At 35.6% G+C, this 25,250-nt stretch overlaps 1 protein-coding gene across 1 annotated transcript in view; it reads left to right on the forward strand.

Annotated features, from left to right (window-relative positions):
* Positions 1 to 24,850, forward strand: part of LOC126825514 (fatty acyl-CoA reductase 1) — a 32,310-nt gene extending 7,460 nt beyond the window's left edge. Inside the window, exons 3-14 of the mRNA XM_050555162.2 lie at positions 957 to 1,132; positions 9,314 to 9,386; positions 10,117 to 10,223; positions 11,403 to 11,580; positions 12,213 to 12,257; positions 13,436 to 13,554; positions 14,252 to 14,319; positions 15,374 to 15,455; positions 16,804 to 16,893; positions 17,860 to 17,989; positions 18,607 to 18,734; positions 19,489 to 24,850. Of these exons, the coding sequence (XP_050411119.1) occupies positions 957 to 1,132; positions 9,314 to 9,386; positions 10,117 to 10,223; positions 11,403 to 11,580; positions 12,213 to 12,257; positions 13,436 to 13,554; positions 14,252 to 14,319; positions 15,374 to 15,455; positions 16,804 to 16,893; positions 17,860 to 17,989; positions 18,607 to 18,734; positions 19,489 to 19,648 (1,356 nt within the window). The 3' untranslated portion in view covers positions 19,649 to 24,850. The remainder of the gene's footprint in view (positions 1 to 956; positions 1,133 to 9,313; positions 9,387 to 10,116; positions 10,224 to 11,402; positions 11,581 to 12,212; positions 12,258 to 13,435; positions 13,555 to 14,251; positions 14,320 to 15,373; positions 15,456 to 16,803; positions 16,894 to 17,859; positions 17,990 to 18,606; positions 18,735 to 19,488) is intronic.
* The last annotated feature ends 400 nt before the right edge of the window (positions 24,851 to 25,250 follow it).

Here is a 25,250-nt window from a genome sequence, read left to right on the forward strand (position 1 = left end):
AAGTAAAAATTGTTAGTAATCAGGATGTAGCCATTAAGTAGGTGTTTTATCACTAGGGTGTTAAAACTGTGATTATTGAATAATATACACCACCATTGTCAAGGTTTGTGTATTCAATAGTGATAGGTGTTATAAATAGTCACGCTTTTACACCAGTAGTGACATATTTTACAGCTAGTTACACACCTGCTAATTAATGACTACTGTATAATTTGTAAACACTGTCTATACATACACTGACCACTAATATGATTTAATGACAAAAATTGTCATTACTAAAAGGCCTAGCTTCATTGTTCAACGGTATCAGCTTACCAGTGTTACTTAATCACTTGAAATAGTACACTCTTCACCTTCATGAATTTCACAATTTCAAAAGTGAATTAAAAAAGCTCCTGTTAAAACTTTTCTTAATTACATTGTACATGTACATAAGAGTAATTCTACATTTTCATGAATTAAGGAGAGACAAATTGTATTCATGCTTTAGTCTTGTTTAATATTCTCTTTACAAATGTATTTTATGTTCTTATGGAAGATAATGTCTTACATTCGCATTTGATATCAGAATGAAAGCGAGGGTATCTGTTTGGTGAATATGGTAGCGCTTTAATTACCATCATGAAAACTGATAACTTGAACATATGCAGTTTAAAAATAAACAAAATCTGAAAGTAGTTTATTAATATCAATATTTAGGAGTGCGATTTAGCTTATTTGCGAAGTCTTTAATGACTCCTGCGAAGGAAAGTCAAGGTGAGTAGGAGTAAAGGTGCTCCTTAAACGTGAATTACTGCTGTAGTGGTCCTTTACAGTGCACTGCATTGTGTATGCATGTCTTCATACAGGGGACGAAAAGTAGAACGTTAAACCTCATTTCATTTCTTGACCCCCACCCTATCTGGACCAGACTTTCCTTTCTCCCCATTTTATGAATTTCGTTTAATTTGTTTTAGTTATTCGATAAAGTACGAAATGAGACTATTAACATACAGAGTAAAATCGTGCCTGTATGTGGAGATATCGTAGAAGAGAAATTGGGTTTATCCGATGAAGATATTCAGACATTATCACAACAGGTTTCAGTGGTGTTTCATTCGGCAGCTACAGTCAAATTTGACGAAGAACTTAGGTAGGCCTTTATATAATTTTTTTTCAAAGTACAATATTGAACAAAATTTGTATTATTTTCGAAAGAAATTGTTGAAAACCCTGAATTCTGGAGGATCTAGTACATGTAATAGGTTTGTAGCACAAGTACATGCATTCATACGCCTACATGTATGTATACAAAAAACTTAGTCAAATTCATATCCATGGAAACACAAAAATGATTAAATTCGAAAAATTTGTATTTTAATTTTAGCAAAAGACATAACTGCATGTACATGTACTGTAACAGGTTAATGTACATATATAGTTTCATAAAGACCAGTTTGTGAGATATGCTTTGGAAATGGAATAAAAAAAAAAAATTGTATACCAAAAACTATAACGTTAAATGGAAACACTAAAAAGATTAAATCAAAAAATTTGAAAGTAGCAAAAGACACAACTACTATATCATGTTGATGTGTGTACAAAGTTTCATAAAGTTTAAAGCTATCTTGAACAGTTGATGAGATCTATGCCCTGGAAATGAAATTTCCGACAGGACTAACAAAAGGATGGACAGGTGGAGTTCATTGCTATATCCCTCTCAATCCGATTAAAACACAGATCTTATTTCATTTCGTTTTTTTATAGTCCAAAATTCCGTTTTCCTTGTCTTTACCATACTAGGATCTGGAAGAGTTGTTATATAACCCCCATTCTGAATGATGTGAGGGATCAGTCAATGAAACGGTCTGTTACGGCAAGTTTTTCGCGTGAGGTGCAAGGAATTGTGGGTAACCCACTAGAAACATCAACACTGATTGGTTAATCAAATTTCTGCACGACGTCATAGGATCAAAAGCCGCTCGTATGACCCCTGATGCGACCTTCCAGTAGAGGTCATCGAAAGTATAAAAGATGAAAATGAAATATAGATCTGTATTTTAATCAGATTGTATCACTCTCTAATTTCTTTTAGTGTTGAATAATAAAACTATTTAACAGTAAAATAATTCCTTGTGTAATGACCAATTTTATACAAAAAAAAGTACATTTGGTTAAAAGTCGAGGGAGGGTGGGGGTGGGGGTGGATGGACGAATTCTTAGCATGTAAGATCTGCCAGTTGTACGTGACAAGGAGTAGGGACCCCTACATGCAAGCGAATTATTGAAATAAAATTGAATGAACCATATGTTAGTCCCGAAATGACCTAGTTTGTGTTGAGTGGAGGTTAACTCTCGCTCTCTCTCTCTCTCTGTCTCTCTCTCTCTAGTCATGACATGACTGCTTGTGTTGATAGTTGACCGAAACGTCTTGAAATCCATTGATCTGTCCATTAACACTCCATTAACACGCTGTAAAACTAGCGAATTATGATCTACCCACAGCGTGGGTAGGTACAATTAAATAGGAAATGACGATAAAATATTTATTCAGAAAAATGTTACATTGCTGGTCTTTGACCTTGTTACTTTTACTTGATAATCTTGTAAGATAAGATAGACTGATATAATGTAGTCTTCCTAACTACCTTTACATGTATGTAATTCATGTCATTGACAATTGACATTGATACTATAATATTCTATTATTAGCTTTAAACAGTCTAAAATCATACCATCATATTATTCTATTATTAGCTTTAAATAGTCTAAAATCATACTATTATATTCTGTTAGTTTTAAATAGTTTAAAATCATACCATTATATTATTCTATTATTAGCATTAAACAGTCTAAAATCATACCTTTATATTATTCTATTATTAGCCTTGAACAGTCTAAAATAATACCATATTATTATATTATTAGTTTTAAATAGTCTAAAATCATACCATTATATTCTGTTATTTGTTTTAAATAGTCTAAAATTAAACTATAGTCTAAAATCAACTCTCTAGAGCATCAGATGTTGGGGATTTAAACCAATTGAAATACGATCGCCATTTGATGATTTTATTTAAAAATGGAGAGCCGAGGTTTGGTCTCGATTAACAAATGACATTTCAACGATAATAAACAATCTAGATTTATGCCACAATTTTGTCAAAACTTAAAACAGTGATAACTTCGCTCAGATTAAAGTAATTTGAAAGAAATTTTCAATATGATTTTGAATTATCTTTTTCTTAACTATTATAACAAGAACGATCAACTTATATAATTCATCTTGAATTGCCGAAAATCATAACTAGACAAAACCATCACAATTTGAAATAATTTGAACGGTACATTTGTACTACTTTTAGTGTGGGTAGGCCTACATGTTGGTAAGATCAGCTGTCCTATGTTATGTTAATGTGGAAATCAGTTGTCCTAAGTTAAGTTTACATGTATGTACAATTTTGTGAGATCAGTTGTCCTAAGTTAAGTTTAGGTACACTTCATAAGATCGAGTGTCCTATGTTAAGTTTAGGTACATGTTTGGGAGATCAGTTGTCCTATGTTAAGTTTAGGTACATGTTGTTGAGATCAGTTGTCCTAAGTTAAGTTAATGTACATGTTGGTGAGAACAGGTGCCCTAAGTTAAGTTTAGGTACATGTTGGCGAGATCGGGTGTCATGTTAAATGTTTAGGTACATGTTCGGGAGATCAATTGTCCTGTATTAAGTTTATGTACATGTTTCCAAGGGTGATTCTGTAAATGTTGACCTATATGTAATCAATCCTACTGACATAGTTTTTAATATAACTATTTTATAATAATCTTATCTCTGTTTGATTATCTACAAGTGTCAGTGGTATATATACTCTTTAATTAGAGCACAGCAAGGTCATCAACATTTAGCAATTGTACACATTAAAAACACAACACAGTTTATATGGAAATACAATCATGGTTTATAGGCATAGCACGACGTTTCAATAAGTATTCTCTTATCGTTATCAAGCACAAAAGTTGATGTTTTTGTTTTTATTTTGTGTAAGGATAATTGAGTTACATGTAAAAGACTTTTCACAAACATCAAATTTCAAGGTTCCATTCTACATTTACCATCTCATCTGTTTTTAGTATTTTAAAACTAGATATGGATCATGCAGCTCTTGGGACATCAATAATAATAGTTCTGAGGGAATATATTTAGTACATGAGTTCTAATTTTAAACTCTACTCGATAATAATAACAACTACACAGTAACAATATTTACAAAGCGTATATATATCATATTTTATTTTATGATCAGTAGTGGAATACCGCGTTTTATCAGTGAAATAAAAGTGTTATTCCACTGGCTAAAGTAGTCCATGCTGTTTTTACCTAAAATAATTGTAAAATCATAAAATAAATAGAACATTTGTCGTTTTGTCGTGAATAATATATTTTATTTCATCTCTAAGCAAGAAAACGTTTATATTTTCTTTCATGCTACGCATTCGTGAAAATATAAGTTTTCTTGCTTCTCGATGAAATAAAATATGTTATTCACTCTAAAACGACAAATATCCTCTATATATAAGCTAATAATAAAAAATTATCAAACAAACAAGAAAGAATAAAATGGCAAATAAACATACATTCAGAGGACAACAGTAATTAACAAGGGTTAAAACATTTAACATGTTTTACTAACTCCTTTTTGAAGATAAAATATGAAGACGCATGTTTCACAGTTTGAGGTAGTGAATTCCAGAATACAGAGGCGGTATATTGGAATGTTCTTGTAAATTGCCTTTTTCTTACTTTTTGGGATTGTTAGTTTTAAGTTGACTTTCTGACCTCAATGTCATGGTAGTTTCGGTCAATTTAGAATTTTCACAGAATGTGTTATATAAATATGATGGTAATTTGTCTTTTAGAATTTCGAAGGTGAGCATTCCTAATTTCATATACATGTATTCCCATTTAAAATGTAAAATTTAATTTGTCACTGTTTTACACCTGAATATACGGTTTAATATACACATTATTGCCGAGAGGTTCGATCCTTGTGTTGGCCCAGAAGTTCCTCCAGATTTGTTAGCTTGCTTTCCCCCTCGTCAGTGGTTCAGGATGGAGAGCCTGGCAAGGAGAGAGAGAGAGGAATGGGGTTTAACGTCCACTCGACACAAACCAGGTCATTTCGGGACTAACATATGGTCACGTACAACCGGAGAGCCTGGCAAGGAAATACGTTTTGTCATTCATACAATGTATGGGTGTCAGTGATGCAGGATGGAGGGCCTGACAAGAACATCTGTCTTGTTGTTCGGATGGGACGAAAAACCGAGGTCCCGTGTACACATTGGCGTGCATGTAAAAGATCCCTTGGCAGTTGGAATTCGATATAAGAGTAGGCTGTAGGGGCGCTGCCCGGGCAAAATTTCCCTCATAGCACACTGTATGGCATATGTCCGTCTTCATTAGTCCAGGTTAGGAGCAGAACAGCAGGACGTTAAACCCCATTTCATTTCATTTCATTTCACAATGTATGGGATGTAAAATCGTGATCCTCTGAATATACCAATGGCAACACATTAAAGTCAGAAATGGAAATAAGAGTAGGCTATAACCTGGTGTATGCCCATCTTTACGGGCCTGGTTGGGGATCAAAGGAGCTGCATTCAAGTGAGAAATATGAAACCTGAGCTTCAGACTGTAAGACAACAATAATAGTTACTGCTTGTAAATAAACTTGTAGCCTATACAACTTTAATATTTCGGGTGAATACAGTAAATTCAGATGTATCACGATCAAGTAAGACGCAAATCCCATTTATTATGGTTTTGATTTCCCGGTTGTACGTGACAAGGAGTAGAGTCGCCTGTCCAACCCTGTTGGTTTTCTCCGTTTCCTCAGGTTTCCTCCCACTGCTAAAGACCCCTACGCACAAGTTAAGTCCCGAAATGACCTAGTTTGTGTCGAGTGAACTTAAACCGCTCTCTCTCTCTCTCTTTCTCTTTCTTCATTATATAGTCTATGGGTTTTGAGGAACTAAGATGCTTGTAAATTTTTGATCATCAATAATAAGTGAAGTGAAATTTATTGATTTTAGTTTTTTTTTTGTTGTTCTTGATATATGATTTAATACCAGTATTGGAAAGTTGAGGGTATCTACTAAGAATACCGTGTATAATTGTGTATTTATGATGATACAGATGTTACCTACATGTATTATTGAATACTAATCACACCATTGTAATTGACAGCAGATGTTGGTTTAGCTTTAATTATAAAAAGGATTCCATAAAAATACATACAGAATATACACTTAACTGACAACATCAAAGGTTTATTTTTTAAAACGTGGATTATTCGATATTATATTATTTATATCTCATGCGTACATATATTGCAATAAACTTTTTGGTTATAAACGGATACTTCCTCTTTACAGGTACATGTATAATAATTTAGGTCACTTAAAACATACATTATACAAGAGTTAAGTCTGCCTATCGCAGGTCTTTCTTTAGACCTGAAATGTTATCTAAATTATTAAAGATACATTATGGGAGATTCGGTAACGAGTTAACGAGTTGGCAGTTCTCACTATAATAGTTAAAAACTAGATAATGTAAAGGCAATTTGGTGAAAATTTCAATCGGTCATCATTACTAAAGTCAGTACGATAAACAACATAGTATCGATTATCCATTTAATCGTTTAATCGAGAAGGAAAGTTATGCAGTAAATCGGCTTACAATCCACTAAAGATCGCAGGCTAGCGCTGCCATCTAGAGAAACTTGAAATGTAAGTTTATAACCCAAAGATCTCGGTTCCTTTCGCTATTCGTGCATATCGGACCGTAACTTTATGAATTATGGCCCCTGATTGTACGTAAAAACACGTTTTTTGGCTTGTGGACCCTATAGAGGTCATAATTTTTATCCGATTTAAAAAAACGTATTATTATATCACCGTTAAACCCTAAGGACGGTTGAGTTCGAATTTCGTGAAAATCGGCCAAAAACTGACATATACAATGGCCGCCATTCGTTCTCAAATAGCGTAAAAATATGGTATATCAAGGTTGTAGACCCTATAGACGTTACAATTTTTATCCGATTTTGTTGAAACTTGAAATGTAAGTTTATAACCCAAAGATCTTGGTTCCTTTCGATATTCGCGCAGATCGGACCATAACTTCATGAATTATGGCGCCTGATTGTACGCAAAAATGTGTTTTTTTGGCTTGTGGACCCTATAGAGGTCATAATTTTTATCTGATTTAAAAAACTGTGTTAATATATCACCGTTACACCCTAAGGACGGCTGAGTTTGAATTTCGTGAAAATCAACCCAAAACTGACAGACAAAATGGCCGCCTTTCGTTCTCAAATTGCGTAAAAATATGGTATATCAAGGTTGTGGACCCTATAGAGGTCACAATTTTTATCCGATTTTGTTGAAACTTGAAATGTAAGTTTATTACACAAAGATTTCGGTTCTTTTGATATTCGGACCGTAACTTCATGAATTATGGCCCCTTATTGTATGACAAATCGCGTTTTTAGCTTGTGGACCCTATAGAGGTCATAATTTTTATCTGATTTAAAAAAACGTTTTATTATATCACCGTTAATCCCTAAGGACGGTTGAGTTCGAATTTCAGCAAAACAGTAGGACGTTAAACCCCATTTCATTTCATTTCATTTCAGTTCGAATTTCGTGAAAATCGGCCCAAAACTGACAGACAAATTGGCCGCCGTTCGTTCTCAAACAGCGTAAAAATATGGTATATCAAGGTTGTGGACCCTATAGAGGTCACAATTTTTATCCGATTTTGTTGAAACTTGAAATGTAAGTCTATAACCCAAAGATCTCGGTTCCTTTCGATATTCACGCATATGGGACCATAACTTCCTGAATTATGGCACCTGATTGTACGAAAAATCACGTTTTTAGCTTGTGGACCCTATAGAGGTCATAATTTTTATCCGATTTAAAAAAACGTATTATTATATCACCGTTACACCCTAAGGATGACTGAGTTTGAATTTCGTGAAAATCGGCCCAAAACTGACATACAAAATGGCAGCCCCTCGTTCTCAAAATGCGTAAAAATATGGTATATCAAGGTTGTGGACCCTATAGAGGTCACAATTTTTATCCGATTTTGTTGAAACTTGAAATGTAAGTTTATAACCCAAAGATCTTGGTTCCTTTCGATATTTGCGCATATCGAATTGTAATTTCCTGAATTATGGCCCTTGATTGTAGGAAAAATCACTTTTGTTTTAGCTTGTTTTCTATCCATCTCTTGAAAATGTAGGCGTATCCTGCCTGGCAGCCGCTGGTTATTGAATTATTATAGCAAGAATGGCCAACTCTTTATAAAACTCTTAAAACTAATGTATCTTGAAAAAAGAGCAATAACTTGAGAATAATAAAATAAGGGAAGTGGTGTGGGGTGGATGGATATTGAAATGTGCTTGTATCTCCTTCCACCCTGGTTTTGTTTCTGGAGCATATTTCATAAAGCATTCAAAATATTTTTATGAAACTGTGTACACACATAAAACCATCAAGTAGAACTTTCTGCATTCAACTATCAAGATACCGTTATGCAACTTGGTACACATATTATCAACATATTATAGTATGATAGTTGTGCCGTTTGCTAATTATTGAAACAAATTTGACTTTGTCTACTATATGTTTAACTATGTGGATTAATTGAGATGTCTGCCTTGGAATTTGATATAAGAGTAGGCCACAGTGCTGTTGTCCGTCAAAATTTGCCTCATAGCACACTATATGGGGTATGCCCGTCTTCATTAGCCCAGTAGGCCGTTAAACCCCATTTCATTTCATTTCGTTACGTATTGTATCGAACAAAATATTTATCTGTGCCGCACTCAGCATTCTTTCAGTTATATCTGACCCACTTTGGGAGGTTGGATGGTCAAATGGTTAGCACGTGTGTGCCGTATCATAAGACCTGTCATTGAGTCAACTGGTGTGGTTCCGAATCCCGTCTGTACGTTACAAGGAGTAGGGTCGTCTGTTTCAACCTCGTGGATTTTCTCTGGGTCCTCCGGTTTCCTCCCACTGCTAAAGATCCCTACGCACAAGCTAATTATTGAAATAAAATTGAACCATATGTTAGTCCCGAAATGACCTAGTTTGTGTCGAGTGGATGTTAAACCCCATCTCTCTCTCTCTCTCTCTCTCTCTCTCTGACAAAAGTTTGGTGACCCCAGATGTACATGTACATGTACCTTCCAAAACATGTCGGAGGGTTCAGGATTATGAAGTCTTATCGATCTTCAAATGTATTTTGTCTATTTTCAGATTATCCCTTCAAATGAATGTTATAGGTGTAAAAAGTTTAATAGAATTATGTCATAAATTTAAGAAATTAAAAGTAAGTAACTATATACAGTTATATATTAAATATTTACCATATGTTAGCCTCAAAAACACGGAATTATTGATTTGTCGAGACTGATTGTCATTTGTATGTTCAGTCAATTCATTGTAAATTGTACCTAGATTGATTCTTGAACATTTATTTAATATAAATACATAATATTAATGGGAGATAAGCGATGTGTTAAAGGAGGTAAATCGTTATTTTTTAGCACCTAGAAATGGACACAAATGGGTCGCAACGCATATAATAATGTAATATGAATGTATATAAACTGATTTACATTCAATCGTTTCCGTTTTAATTTCTAATCAGTTATATTTGCGAAGAGTCAAAATTGAATTGCAGTCTTTGGTGTCTGGTTATTCTAATCTATACCGGTAGTATTGTCCTGTGGGATATGTTTAGCCTCGTTCATCGAGTCGTTTCATTAGAAATGGCACTCAAAAGCATTCTGGCACTCGATTTGTGTGCCAATTTTAAAATTTTCATTTTGTCTTAAATATTGGATATCAGAAGCCGATCTTTTCACGGTAAGATAACAACATCAATCAATGTCAATTTAAATTAACCAATAAGTTGTGTTTTCAATTATAGACTGTGGTTGATATTGGGTTAAAGACTAGCCTCCTTTAAGTGGACGTTAAAAGCCTTATCTCTCTCTCTCTCTCTCTCTCTCTCTCTCTCTCTCTCTCTCGTAAATATATAATTATATTTATTTCAGGCTTTAATCCATGTATCAACTGCTTACGCAAACTGTGATAAAAATGTTATAGAAGAAAAAGTTTACGATCCACCATTAAACCCAAACAGACTTATTGATGCTGCAGAGTAAGATATTATTAAATATTATATCATGTTGTACGGTAACCCTAAAACAGCTCTTGCGGCGTGGTTCCCCCTTGTCAGTGATGCGGGACGGTGAGCTTGACAAGGACAGCTGTCTAGTCTTTCGGATGGTACGCAAACCCAGGGTCATGTGTACACACTGGCATGCACATAAAAGATCCCTTGACAGTTGTAAATCGATATAAGAGTAGCCCAGTTCGGAGCAGAACAGTAGGACTTTAAACCCCATTTCATTTGTTATGCCGATATTGATCAGTAATTAGTAGTGGTAGTGATCCTTATTACACTACCCCTATTTAATAACATTACAAATGTCAGCCATTGATAGCTCCCTTATTTACAAGATATAGATAAAGTTAACTCGGACTTTGTTTAATTATTGATAAAGATAAGAAAACATGACATTTGTCTTTGTAATAATCTAAAATTGGAAATCTAAATAGCAGTGAGTAGCTGTCCTAGATTTCTCTGGGGGTTTGGATGGCTGAATGGTTAGCGTGTGCATTGTATCATAAAGTCTGTCATTGAATCAACTGGTGTGGTTTCGATTCCCCGGTTGTACGTGACCGGGAGTAGGGTTGCCTGTCCAACCTTGTTGATTTTCGCCAGGTCCTCGGGTTTCCTCCCACTGCTAAAGACCCCTACCCGCAAGCGAATTATTGAATTAAAATTTAACCATATGTTACTCCCCAAATGACCCAGTTTGTGTCGAGTGGACGTTAAGCCCCATTTCCAACTTCAGGTTGGTGGGCTGTACCCATCAACTATTTTATTTTATTTAAAAGTTTAATATGAATTGTATGATGCTACGCTTGTGGACGCTCTAGAGGCTAAAGTTAATATCCGATTGACTTTAAATTAATACGTAGTGTTTAAGGTCATGAGACGAAGAAGCCTATTGATTTTCAATGATTTCCAATGATTATGGAAACTGATATTAAATGTTAGAATAGGGCAGAACTAGAAGCCAAATGGGCTGTTACTTGTAATAAGATTTTAGTTCGTTGTTAATGTTTTCATTTCTGACAAAAGTAAAATTATGTGAACTTTTGTTGACTCACGGGACGACTTAGTTGCTGTGGGCGTATGTTTTCATTGCCTGGCAAGCTATCTTTGTATAAATGGATGGATGATAATGCTATATTTTGTATTTTTGTATAGATGGATGGATAATGATGCCATGAATTCATTGACAGCTAAACTTCTCGGAAACAGACCTAACACCTATACATATACAAAAGCCATGGCTGAATATCTCATCTTACAGGAATGTGGCGATTTACCTGTAGCTATTGTTAGACCTTCTATAGTTGGTTCTTCTTGGAAGGAACCGTTCCCTGTAAGTATAAACATCTTCTATTATTTGTTCTTTTTGGAAGGAACCGTCCCCTGTAAGTGTAAGCATGTTCTTCTTGGAGGAACCGTTCCCTGTAAGTATAAACATGATCTATTGTTAGTTCTTCTTGGAAGGAACCGTTCCCTGTAAGTATAAACATGATCTACTTGAAAGGAACTGTTCCCTGTAAGTATTAACATGTTCTATTGTTCGTTCTTCTTGGAAGGAACCGTTCCCTCTAAGTATAAACATGATCTATGGTCCATTCTTCATGGAAGGAACCGTTCCTTGTAAGTATAAATATTATCTATGGGGCGTTCTTCTTGGAAGGAACCATTCATCAGAATTTTCAATGTGATTCCCCTCTTGTCATTTGGCGACCTGACAAGTAACAGATTGAGTCATTCAGATGGGACGTTTAAGTAATTATGGTGCCCGTAAAAAAAACTTTGATAGTTTGAATATGAAGAGTATTCAAAGAATATGCGTTGAATTAGGGACTACTAAATTGCTACATGGCAGGGTTAGATAAATAATCATAATGAACCAATTGAATTCAAATTGATAATTATTTAATTAACTGCATGTATTTATAATTTTTGTATAATTAATTGGTTTTTTTTTTTATATTTCAGGGTTGGGTTGATAATTACAATGGTCCAACAGGATTACTGGTAGCTGTTAGTATCAAATATGATTATATATCAATTTATTTCTCCTATAGATATAGTGGGGGTTGGGTGGCCGAATGGGTTAATTTGTTCACTTTGCATCATAAGGTCTGACAGGACGATATAACTGGTGGCTGTAGTATCAAATATAATTATCTATCAATTTATTTATTCTCCTATAGATATAGCGGGGTTGGGTGGCTGAATGGTTTAACACGTTTGCTTTAAGTCATAAGGTGTGACAGTACCATATAACTGGTGACTGTGGTGTCATTTTATTTATACTGTTAATCCGTCTTTATTATACCAGTCAGTGCAGAAAAGTCGGACCGCAAACTCCCCATTTCATTTATTGTCCTAAAATATAGCTGCGGGGGATTGAGTTGTAGAACACAATGCGCATTAGATCCGAAGCTTGTACATGACAAGGAGCAGGGTCGTCTGCATTCTGATTAAATTACAGATCTATATTTCGTTTCGGTTTTTCATACTTTCGATGGCCTACACATACATAAAGATCTGACAAGTTATGGTGGGAGTTCACGTCAGGGGTCAAACGAGCGGCTTTTGACCATATGACATCAGACATTGATTAATCTCTCAGCGTTGACGTTTCTAGTGGTTTACCTACAGTTCCATTCATAAAAAGGCCAAGGACTCACCGTAACAGACCGATTCATTGGCTAATACCTCACATCATCCAGAACGCAGGTTATATAACAACTCTTCCAGATCCCAGTGTAGTAAAGACAAGTATAACAAAATTTTGAACTAGAAAAACGAAACGCAAAACAGTTATTGAAATTAAATTGTACCATATGTTAGTCCTGAGATGACCCATTTGTGTTGAGTGCACATCAAAGATCATGTGGGTGTGGCATTGCACATCTGACTGTATTTTTACGAGGGGAGTGGATAGTCGAATGGTTAGCAAGACTTTCATTGAATCAACTGGCGTGGTTTCGATTCCCCGGTTGTACGTGACAAGGATTAGGGATGCCTGTCGAACCTCGTGGGTTTTCACCAGGTCCTCCTATTTCCTCCCACTACTAAAGATCCTTATGTGCCAGCGAACAATATGTTAGTCCCGAAAGGACCTAGTTTGTGTCGAGTGGAAGTTTAACCCCCATCTCTCTCTATATATATATATTTTGACGAGACGTGTATATGTTTTATTATTATTATAGATTGGTAAAGGTGTATTGCGGTGCATGATGGGTAATTTCAATGGTACTGCCGATATTTTACCTGTAGATATAGCAACTAATTTAATGATAACAGTTGGCTGGCATACAGCAGTAAATAAGTAAGTTCTAATACATGTTATGGGGGGTTGGATGGCCGAATGGTTAGCGTGTGCACGTTCAGTCATAAGGTCAGTCATTGAGTTAACTGGTGTGGTTTTGATTCCCTGGTTCTACGTGACAAGGAGTGGGGTTGCCTGTCCAACCTCGTGGTTTTTCTCTGGGTATTCGGTTTTCCTCACACTGCTAGACCCCTATGCACAAGCGAAATAAAATTGAACCATATGTTAGTCCCAAAATGACGTTAATCTCCATTTCTGTATCTCTCTCTAATATATGTTATAATGATCAAGGAAGGATGGATCGAGGGGGCCAACATGTACATTTCAGATCATAAGGTCTGTCATGTAGTACAGTGGAATGGCTTCAATCCCAAGCTTCTTCACGACTGGGGGGTTGGATGACCAAATGGTGAGCGTGTGTGTGCTGTATCATAAGGTCTGTCAGTGTGTCAACTGGCATGGGTTTGATTCCCTGGTTGTACGTGACGAGTAGGGTCGCCTGTCCAACCTCATGGGTTTTCTCTGGGTCCTCATTTGGTTTCCTTCTACTGCTAAACCCCATTTCTCTCTCTCTCTCTCTTTTTCGTCATGACTAGCCTGTCCAACCTAAATTATACCATATTGCTTATGTAATTTGATGATACTATTTAGAGGTGTTCTTTTAAAATAAATATTTTGTGAATTTTTTATTTTACAGACCAGAAAAATTAATGGTATATAACAATACAACCGGACAACTGAACAAATTTACCTGGGGACAGATGGGTAAGTAAATATATTCTGTTAGATTTTACTCATTATAATTGATCTCTTTCATTGGTTGATGAGTTAGGTTACTGGCATTTTAACCAGGGGGATCACGTGGCTAAGTGGGTAAGACGCTGGCTCGCTAGCCTGAAGGTCGGGTGTTCGATCCCTGCATTGGCCGAGAAAGTTCATCGTTTCCCCTTGTGAGTGATGCAGGACGGAGGGCCTGACATGGACAACTGTCTAGTCTTTCAGGTCCTGTGTACACATTGGCGTGCAGGTAAAAGATCCCTTGGCAGTTGGAATAAGATATAAGAGTAGGCCGTAGAGCCGCTGCCCGGGCAAAATTTCCCTCATAGCACACTGTATGGCGTATGCCCGTCTTTATTAGCCCAGTTTAAGAGCAGAACAGTAGGACGTTAAACTCCATTTCATTTCATTTCCTTAACCAGATAGACCCAGGTGGATTCTACCATGAACGGTGAAGGACCTTTTGGGATTCGTCAAGCCCAGTTGTCACTTGTCATGGGGTAGTGTCTGGGATGCCAACAAGGGAAGTTTGCCACCTGTTTAGAACCTGTGTTGATTGGAATTTGATTAAGATTAAGCTAAAGTTATGTTGTGTTGCCAAAATTCTCCCCACCCCACCCCTGTTTACATCTGGCTAGAAACAAAAATAGCAGAAGTATTCTATTTCTTTGATTCTTCCTGTCGCAGAAATTTTCTAACGATCCCATCTTTTGATTGGCTTAAACTAATTTTTGTGTCAGGAGTTTTTAACTCTTAGTAATGCTAGGGTTCCCACTATAACGATTCGTGCTACGATTGAAATCATGGTTTTGAATTGTGGTGATCCTATCGGGTCTTATTATATATTGTGGTCAGTCGTAGCAATCGGTTTGATTGTATCGAGACGTATCTGTACGTACCAGTTGGAACCCAGCATTAATGAAAAGAGTTTTAAGTTTTCACAAAGATGATGTGCATTTTATTTTTATTGTGTTTTTATTTTTTCAGAACGTTTTTTCTACGAATTTTATTTTTATTGTTTTTTGATTTTTTTTTTTTTCAGAACGGTTTTCCTACGAATATTTTATGAAGAATCCTATTGATGAAATAGCTAGAGTACCTAATCCAAGATTCACCAAATATTTGTAAATATTATTTTTATATCTCCAAAACAGTAACAGTATCACATTAGTGTTAAGAGTAGGAGAATCCACCTAAACATACATTATGCAAGAGCTGCCAGCTCTTTATCTAATCTTCCATAATGGCCCTTTAATTGCCACTACAACACTTTAATATTTAGATCTGAAGTTTATGGACAACCCCCCCCCCCCCCCCGCTGAAAATCATGGATCCGCCCCCCTGCATGTGTTATGATAGTTGTAGTTTTTGTACATTTGTATGTTTCTATCAAGTGTTTAATATACAGAGATATCATTTACACATAGTAACGCTTCACCATATTTAAAGATACATTATGAAAGAGTTAAATCTGTCTATTGCTGGTCTTTCTTTAGGCCTGAAATGTTATCTAAATTATTAATTAGACCTTAATTAACTTATCTAGACTATAATCAACTCTCGATGCCATCTTATGTGTCGGATTTTCACTGGATTTGAATCCGATTTGCTGCTCAATGCTTATTGATGATTTAATCCCAAAATGGATAATCAAGACTATATTTTTTATTGTACCGACTTTAATAATGATGATCGAGGCCAGGTCTAAAATTCAATCGCTAATATCTTGGTTCAGAGTGGATCAATTTGACTGAAATTTTCACCATCTTCCCTTTATATTATCTAGTTTTAAACTATTATAGTGAGAACTGCCAGCTCTTTATTTCATCTTCCATAATTCCCCTTAAAAAAAAAAATATAATTCAAGACTTCTGTTTGGTAGAAATAGCAGTACTAAGAGTTGGAGAAACAACCTTAAAAGAAAGATAACTCAAAACTTCTATTTGCTACAATTAAGTGGTTTGAAGCCTTTTATACATTACTTGCCCAGTATTGAAAACCCTTGAATCTGTGGGGGATCACGTGGCTAAGTGGGTAAGACGCTGGCTTGCTAGCCTGGAGGTGTGGTGTTCGATCCCTGCATTGGCCGGGAAAGTTCATCCAGATTTTCCGGCGTGGTTCCCCCTTGTCAGTGATGCAGGACGGAGGGCCTGACAAGGACAGCTGTCTAGTCCTTCGGATGAGACGAAAAACCGAGGTCCCCTGTATACATTGGAATGCACGTAAAAGATCCCTTGGCAGTTGGAATTTGATTTAAGAGTAGGCGATAGTGCCGCTACCCGGGCAAAATTTCCCTCATAGCACACTGTATGGCGTATGCCCGTCTTCATTAGCCCAGTATAGGAGCAGAACAGTAGGACGTTAAACCCCATTTCATTTCATTTCATTTCAAGTGGAGTTGATTGTAGACAGTGTAACTATTGTATACTGAATGACATGAAATATAAGTGTTGATTTATTTCTGTATTTCAGACTATGGAAAGATCTGAATGTGATATTCGATCACCTGCTTCCAGCTTATGTCATGGACTTTTATCTTTGGATAGTAGGACGTAAGCCAATGTAAGTTAATATAGTCTTTAACTTCCAGCCAGAAGACAACATTTGATCAATTGACACAATCATTGTCATTTTCGATCTGATCAGTATCGGACTTGATCTTAAAAGCGTCCCTCTACATGCTCGTATTATAAAATATGCTGTCTCATATCACGTTTGATCAATTACACATCAATTACTGTCCACATTCCTCTTCGTATCCATGAACAACTGACAACTGGCGTCCCTAGCACAGGAAGTACTCTTCTCCCATGCGTATCTCAGTCAACTGGAAATGGAGGTTTATTATAAAATGTCAACCTACTAGGTCAGCCCAGCTGTGCATCTTTTGCCAGTCAGTCCTTACATCCAAGCTAGAAACGACTTACTACTTGCATCGATTCACAGGAAAAATTACAACCGATCAAGTCAATATAATATGAACATATTCCTGGTTAACAAGTTTTATTTCAACTAGTTAAGTCAATGTAATGTTAGTCTAGATTAAGCAGATACATTTAACTGCTGGGAGCAACTGTGGCTAAGTGGGTAAGATGCTGGCTCGCTAGCCTGGAGGTCGGGTGTTCAATCCCTGCATTGGCCGAGAAAGGTCATCCGGATTTTCCGATGTGGTTTCCCGTTGACAAGGACAGCTGTCTAGTCATATACTCGTGTATATATTGGGTGCACATAAAAGATCCCTTGGCAGTTGGAATTCGATATAACAGTAGGCCATAGTGCCGCTGCCCGGGCAAACTGTATGGGGTAGGACCATCATCATTAGCCCAGTCGGAGCAAAATAGTAGGACGTTAAACCCCATTTCGTTTTCATTTTGCTGATATCCGTGCTTTTCTAATGTACTGCATGCCTGTTGGGTTTCATATTGTGACAAGTATTTGATGTCATCCGTTTCATTGCCCAGGTCATACCACATATTTTATTTGCTACATGAAATTTACCACCCATTAATTGTGTCCTGTTTCTTTTAGTTTTGTGAAAATTCAGGATAAATTATGGAAGGCCGTGAAGAGTTTAGAATTTTTTACGTCACATGAATGGAAGTTTGCTAATGATAATATCAACATGTTAGCGGAACATATGACTGCTAAAGATAGAGAGGTAAGTTGTTTTAACTAAGAACTAAAACAAGATGTGCACGAAATAATAAAATGACTAGAAAGAATGAGTAGGCCTACTGCTGTACTTTATTGTTATCACAGGGATACAATGTGCCACGGGAGCTACAGTGGCTAAGATGCTGGCTCAATCCCTGTATTGTTCGAGGGGGGTTGGATGGCTGAATGGTTAGCGTGCGCGCGCTGTATCATAAAGTCTATCATTGAGTCGACTGGCGTGGTTTCGAATCCACGGTTGTACGTGGCAAGGAGTAGGGTCGCCTGTCCAACCTCGTGGGTTTTCTCCGGGCCTCCGGTTTCCTCCCACTGCTAAAGACACCTACGGGCAAGCGAATTATTGAAAAAAAGTTAAACCATATGTTAGTCCCGAAATGACCTAGTTTGTGTCGAGTGAACGTTAAACCCCATTTCTCTCTCTCTCTCTCTGTATTGAACGAGAAAGTTCATAAGGATTTTCTGGACAGCTGTCTAGTCGTTTGAATGGGACAAAAAAACAAGGTCCTGTCAATACATTGGCATGCACATAAAAGATCCCTTGGGACAAAGGATTAAGATAATATCTTTCGTGAAATTAATTTTAATGAAGTATAATCTTTACAGATATTTGATTTTGATGTGAGAAAGATTAGATGGGGACAGTATATGGAGAATTATTGTCTGGGAACAAAACAGTTTGTTCTTAAAGAGAATCCACAACATCTTCCTAAAGCTAGAAGAGCTCTTCAAAAGTAAGTGGAGTTACTTCCCCTTGTCATTGAACCAGGGTTTTCATGTCTGAATTTGTACCATTCAGACATTTAATTGCGTATTATCTTTATCTAAGATTTGCTGAACATATATTTTCCAATATGGTGACATTATCTCAATCTATAAATAATTGGGGTTTGGGTGGTTGAATGTTTGTTTATAAGGTCTGTCATTGGTGTGGTTTTGATTTTCTGCTTGTGCGTGACAAGGATTAGGGTTGCATGTCCAACCTCAAGGGTTTAGCCCTCCCACTGCTAATGACCCCTAAGTGCAAACAAATTATTGAAATAAAATTAAACCATATGTTCGTTCAGAAATGTTCTAGTTTGTGTCGAGCAGACGTTAAACCCCATTTCTCTCTATCTCTCTCTCTCTTGATCATAAGGTCTGTCATTGGTGCGGTTTTGATTCTCTGTCTGTACGTGACAAGGAGTAGAGTTGCCTGTCCAACCTCGTGGGTTTCCCCTGGGTCCTCCGGTTTCCTCCCACTGTTGGGTTGGGTGTCTCTTATCTATTCACCCTTGGTTATTATATCAATATTGGGAGAAGCCTAGTGGAAACGTCACTCAGTAATAAGCAATAATTGTATTCCATAGAATTGTGACCTGTATATAATTAATATTTCTAGAAACATATCGAATAATTCAACATGTTTGGTGCAATATAGCCCGTTTACAGCTGACAGCCATACAGCCACATATCATTCATTCATTCATTCATTCATTCTATTTACAGATTACAGAGAATGCATTTCTTGATGAATGCTGTTGTTTTTATGGTGGTATGGAGGTTATTAATCAATCGAGTATCCGTCGCTAAATCTCTGTGGAATCTTCTCATAGGATGGGCGCTTTTCATCTTTCAAAAAATACCCAAACTAGCAAGATCAACATAGGTTGTGTTCTCCATATTTTAATAGTAGGTTGTAACAAGATGCCTTGAATTAGTCAGTATTCACAAAACACTAAACTTCGGAACAAGATTAGACATTACTTTTAAGGTTTTGTCTTTGTCAGGATTTCCAAAATTCTGTTAATTTTCAAACCACATAAAAGCTATATTTTTTATTAATATTTTATATTTAATTATTCTGAAATTAAGCTTGATGCTTTATTGAAAATTTTTAATTATTTATTCACATGACGGGACCTTTTAAAACTGACCTATTCGTGTACGTGACACTTTGTTATTGACATGACGTCGTGACATGTGACATTTTGAAACTTATTATTGATGTTACAACTAACATTTTGAAACTTTTCATTATTCAGAATATTTGTTATCATCCAAGTTCATCGTTTTATTTACATAAGTATTTATATAAGTATTTGTTAAATAATGAGCTGTTAGAACAAATCTAATCATAGGTCAAATCTTAGCTTAAAACAATCTGATTAAAATTCAGGGCCCCGATTCACAAAATTTTAACTAAAGATAAAATACAAATTTTAGTAGATACCTCAATTTTGATTGGCTAAGCACTTAAATCAATCTAATATTATCCAATCAAATTACTAAAATTTGGATTTTAGTTAAGTTTTCGTGAATAAAAGCAGTGATTTATATTTCGTTTCGTTTTTTTTTTACTTTCGATGGCCTACACTACATGAAGATCTGACCAGTTGTAGTGGGAGGTTGCGTCAGAGGTCATACGAGCGACTTTTGACCCTATGACTTCAGACATTTGATTAACCAATCAGCATTGATGTTACTAATGGATTACCCACAGTTCTGTGCAAAACACGCCTAAAGGTCGCCGTAACAGACCATTTCATTAGCTATTCCCTCACATCATTCAGAACACGTCAATGATAACAACTCTTCCAGATCCTAGTGTAGACAAGTAAAACGAAATTTTGAACTATAAAAACGAAACAAAATAGAATCTGTGTTTTAACCAGATTGAGCTTAAAACATTCATTTAATTCATTTAAGTACAAATATAGGGCTGTTCTGTATTTTATTAAAGATGCATTATGTAAGAGCTAAATCTGCCGATTGCAGGGTTTTATTTTGACTTCAAATGATATATGAATTATTTTTTAAGCATTTATTCATGTGACAAGCCTATGATCAACAGATTTATACAGATTAAAATATGATCGCTATTTAATGATTTAATTCAAAAATGGCGAAGCAAGATTGAGTCTAGATTAACTATGCTGCAATGATAAACAATCTAATTTTAAATTTAAAACTTCAAACAGTGATAACATCGCTCAAATAAAGTAATTTTGAATTATCTATTTTGGAACTATCATATCAAGATCGGCCAGCTCTTTATCTAAATCTTACATAATGCATCTTTAAGGCTTCCTGTAGTTCTTGTTTCGTATTCAGGCCTGGAAAGAATAAATTGAGTTTTACCTGACAAAATATCGAGTTGCAGACATTTTGAGCTTAGTGCTGGCCATATATTTAAAATATCAATAAACTCCATCTTTCCAGGCTTGATTATATTGTAGACATGTGTTGATTAATCATACTTGAGTGCCAATTACATAATAATATAAAGAAATATATGATTATTGAATAACATTGTAATATGTTTTTATTGTATATTCTAATTCTTTTATTGTATATTTACTAATTTACTAATATATATAGAGACTAGTTTTATAATAACGTGTATTAGTGGTTATACACTAGATATACACTGTGTATTACTGATTATTGACTAGTATTATACACTGTTAATAACCCTGTATTATAGACTTGTATATACACTTTTATTAGCCGTGTATTACTGGTTATTGACTAGTATTATACACTGTGTATTACTGATTATTGACTAGTATTATACACTGTTAATAACCGTGTATTACTGTTTTACTAATAATATATATTATATACTGAATGTAGACTTGTGGTATACACTGTTAATAACTGTGTATTACTGGTTATTGTCTAGTATTATACACTGTTAATACTGAATATAGACTTGTGGTATACACTGTTATTAGCGATGTATTACTGATTATAGACTAGTGTTATACAGTTTAATAACCATAGATTGGTATTATACACTGTTAATAACTGTGTTTTACTGATTTTATATGTCCTGCTGGGAAGGCCTAAATATGTCCTGCTGGGAAGGCCTAGTTGCCACACATGTAGTATTAGTTAATTACTACTATACATATAAAGGTATCATATAATGTTATAAGTTTAGCCGCAGATTGTCTTTTCCATTTTTGAGTCAATATCTAATATTTCATGACATGATTCATTTAATAAAAACCTCAAAGATTTACTTAACAGTGCATATCTTTATTCCTACTGAAGGGAATTTAAACTAGATTCAACTGTCTCTCAGATGATTGATTGATCAGATTAGTTTTACTGTATTTACCTGTTTTACATCCTTCCAAGACTTTATTTAAATGTTTGTATTATTATTATTATTATATACCAGGAACGAATCCAGGGACGGTGGGGGGGGGGGGTGGCGAAATAGACAGAAATGACATCCACATTTTCCAAATTTTCCTTACCTGCGTCTTGTTTTTTTATGAACCTTCAGCGCTTATTAAACATACATTATGCAAGAGCTAAATCTGTCTATTGCGGGTCTTTCTTTAGGCCTGAAATGTTATATAAACTATTAATTAGACATTAATTAACGTATCTAGACCATAATCAACTCTCAATGCAATCTTACATGTCGGATTTTCACTGGATTTGAATCCGATCTGCTGCTCAACGCTCATTGATGATTAAATCCAAAAATGGATAATTGAGACTATGTTTTTTATCGTACTGACTTTAGTAATGATCAAGGCTAGGCCTAAAATTCAGTCGCTAATATCTCGGTTCAGGGTGGAGCAATTTGACTGAAATTTTCAGCATATTGCCTTGACATTATCTAGTTTTGAACTAATATAGTGAGAACTGCCAGCTCTTTATCTAATCTTCCATAATGGCCCTTTAATTGCCACTACAACACTTTAATATTTAGATCTGAAGTTTATGGACCCCCCCCCCCCCCCCTCCCCCCCCCCCCCCCCGCTGAAAATCATGGATCCGCCCCCTGCATGTGTTATGATAGTTGTAGTTTTTGTACATTTGTATGTTTCTATCAAGTGTTTAATATACAGAGATATCATTTACACATAGTAACGCTTCACCATATTTAAAGATACATTATGAAAGAGTTAAATCTGTCTATTGCTGGTCTTTCTTTAAGCCTGAAATGTTATCTAAATTATTAATTAGACATTTATTAACAAAACAATATGCTATTTGAACATACATTATGCAAGTGCTAAATCTGCCTATTGCAGGTCCTTCTTTAGGCCTTCCGGTTTCCTCCCATTGCTAAAGACCCCTACGCGGAAGCGAATTATGGAAATAAAATTGAACCATATGTTAGTCCCGAAATTACCTAGTTTGTGTTGTGTGGACGTTAAACCCTATTTTCTGTCTCCTCTTCTTTAGGCCTGAAATGTTTTCTAAAATTATAAACTATTAATTGGACATAAATACAAAGAATGTGGGGGCCCTTTGGGACTAAATCTTATGAAATTGTATAGCCATTCTTTGCTAAAGATTTCAATCTAAAATGGATCAAATATTTATGTCGTGAAAAGCCCAATTATTTGTATCGTAACATTTCTACTTGCGTTGATTAACATGAAAAAACTATAATCAACTCTCGATGCTATCTTATGTGTCTGATTTTCATTGGATTTGAATCCGATCTGCTGTTCAACGTCTGTTGATGATTAAACGCAAAAATGGATAATCAAGACTTTGTTAATTATCGTGACAGCGGTAACAATGATAATCAAGACTACAATTTCGCGGCTTAGGGTGAAGCAATTTGATTCAACTTTTCAGCACCTTTTTCTATTTACATTATCTAGTTTTTAAATATTCTAATGATAACTACCAGCTCTTTATCCAATCTTCCATAATGTATCTTTAAATAAGCAAGGCTACATTCACTGTAACCCAGGTATTATTCACCATTAATTTCTTTAACATTCATCCAATATAAAATCTTTGTTTGAAAATTCTTAATCGTTTAAAATCACAAAAAAATCATCTAACTTGTACTTATATCCAGTTTAAATACTCAAGATTAAATGATACCTGTGTTACAGTGATTATTTCGTTATTTATAAATCCTTAATTTGTAAAATGTTCAACTTTGTTTTTGTGTGTTTTGAAATGTTTGCTGTGAAATGTAGTTTTCCAAAGTCACTACTTATTGTAACCATGTTTTTTGGGGGTGTCTTTTTGTTCTCCACCATTTTGTGCATTGTCATAGCAGCAGGTATTTCAAGGAAAGTAAAATATTTATTTAACAGTAGTGTACCTGTATGTGGTATTACTCACTAACCTAAAAATAAAATGAAATGGGGGTTTAACACCCTACTGTTCTGAAATGGGGGGTTTAACGTCCTACTGTTCTGAAATGGGGGGGGTTTAACGTCCTACTGTTCTGCTCCGAACTGGGCTAATGAAGATGGGCATACGCCATACAGTGTGCTCTGAGAGACATTTTGCCTGGACGGTGGCGCTAAGGCCTACTCTTATATCGAATTCCAACTTCCAAGGGATCTTTTACATGCACACCAGTGTGTGCATGGGACCACTGACCAACAGAGTTTTCTCTGGGTCCTCCCGCTGTTAAATACCCCATACGTGCAAGCAAATTATTGAAATAAACCATATGTTAGTCGCGAAATGACCTAGCTTGTGTCGAATGGACGTTAAATCTCAGTATCATGTGAGATACACATTGAAAACCTGTATTTAAATAAAGATATCACTGCCACTGGTATTTTTAATGTGAACTACTTGTTTTCCCTAAACATAACAAAATGGCCATTTATCATATTGTTAGGAAAGGGTTCTACATAGAAGAATATATGTAAATAATGATTAATAATGTTGATTTATAACAAGTAGGGCCCGTGTGTAAGATATGTAATTCCTGTTCATGTTTATTTTGTTAATATTATTGATTATTGTTTAAATCTAAGATAGATATATTTACATCAAAAATCATTTACTGCTTTTAATTACTAAGGGTATGCTCAATTGTCAATCTGACAAAATTACAATTTGATTAAAATACAGATGTATATTTCGTTTCGTTTTTTTTTTAAATTTTAAACTTTCGATGTCCTACACTACATGAGGGGTTGAATGGCTGAATGGTTAGCACGTGCGTGCTGTATCATAAGGCCTGTCATTGAGTCAACTGGCGTGGTTTTGAATCCCCGGTTGTACGTGACAAGGAGAAGGGTCGTCTGTCCAACCTCGTGAGTTTTACCCGGGTCCTCCGGTTTCCTCCCACTGCTAAAGACCCCTACGCGCATGCGAATTATTGAAATAAAATTAAAACCATATGTTAGTCACGATATGACCTAGTTTGTGTCGAGTGGTCGTTAAACCCCATTTCTCTCTCTCTCTCCCCACACTACATGAAAATCTGACCAGTTCTAGTGGGAGGTTGCGTTGGGGGTCATACGAGCAGCTTTTGACCC

The sequence above is a fragment of the Patella vulgata genome, chromosome 6 (genome assembly GCF_932274485.2).
Source record: "Patella vulgata chromosome 6, xgPatVulg1.2, whole genome shotgun sequence".
Classification (NCBI taxonomy): domain Eukaryota; kingdom Metazoa; phylum Mollusca; class Gastropoda; family Patellidae; genus Patella; species Patella vulgata.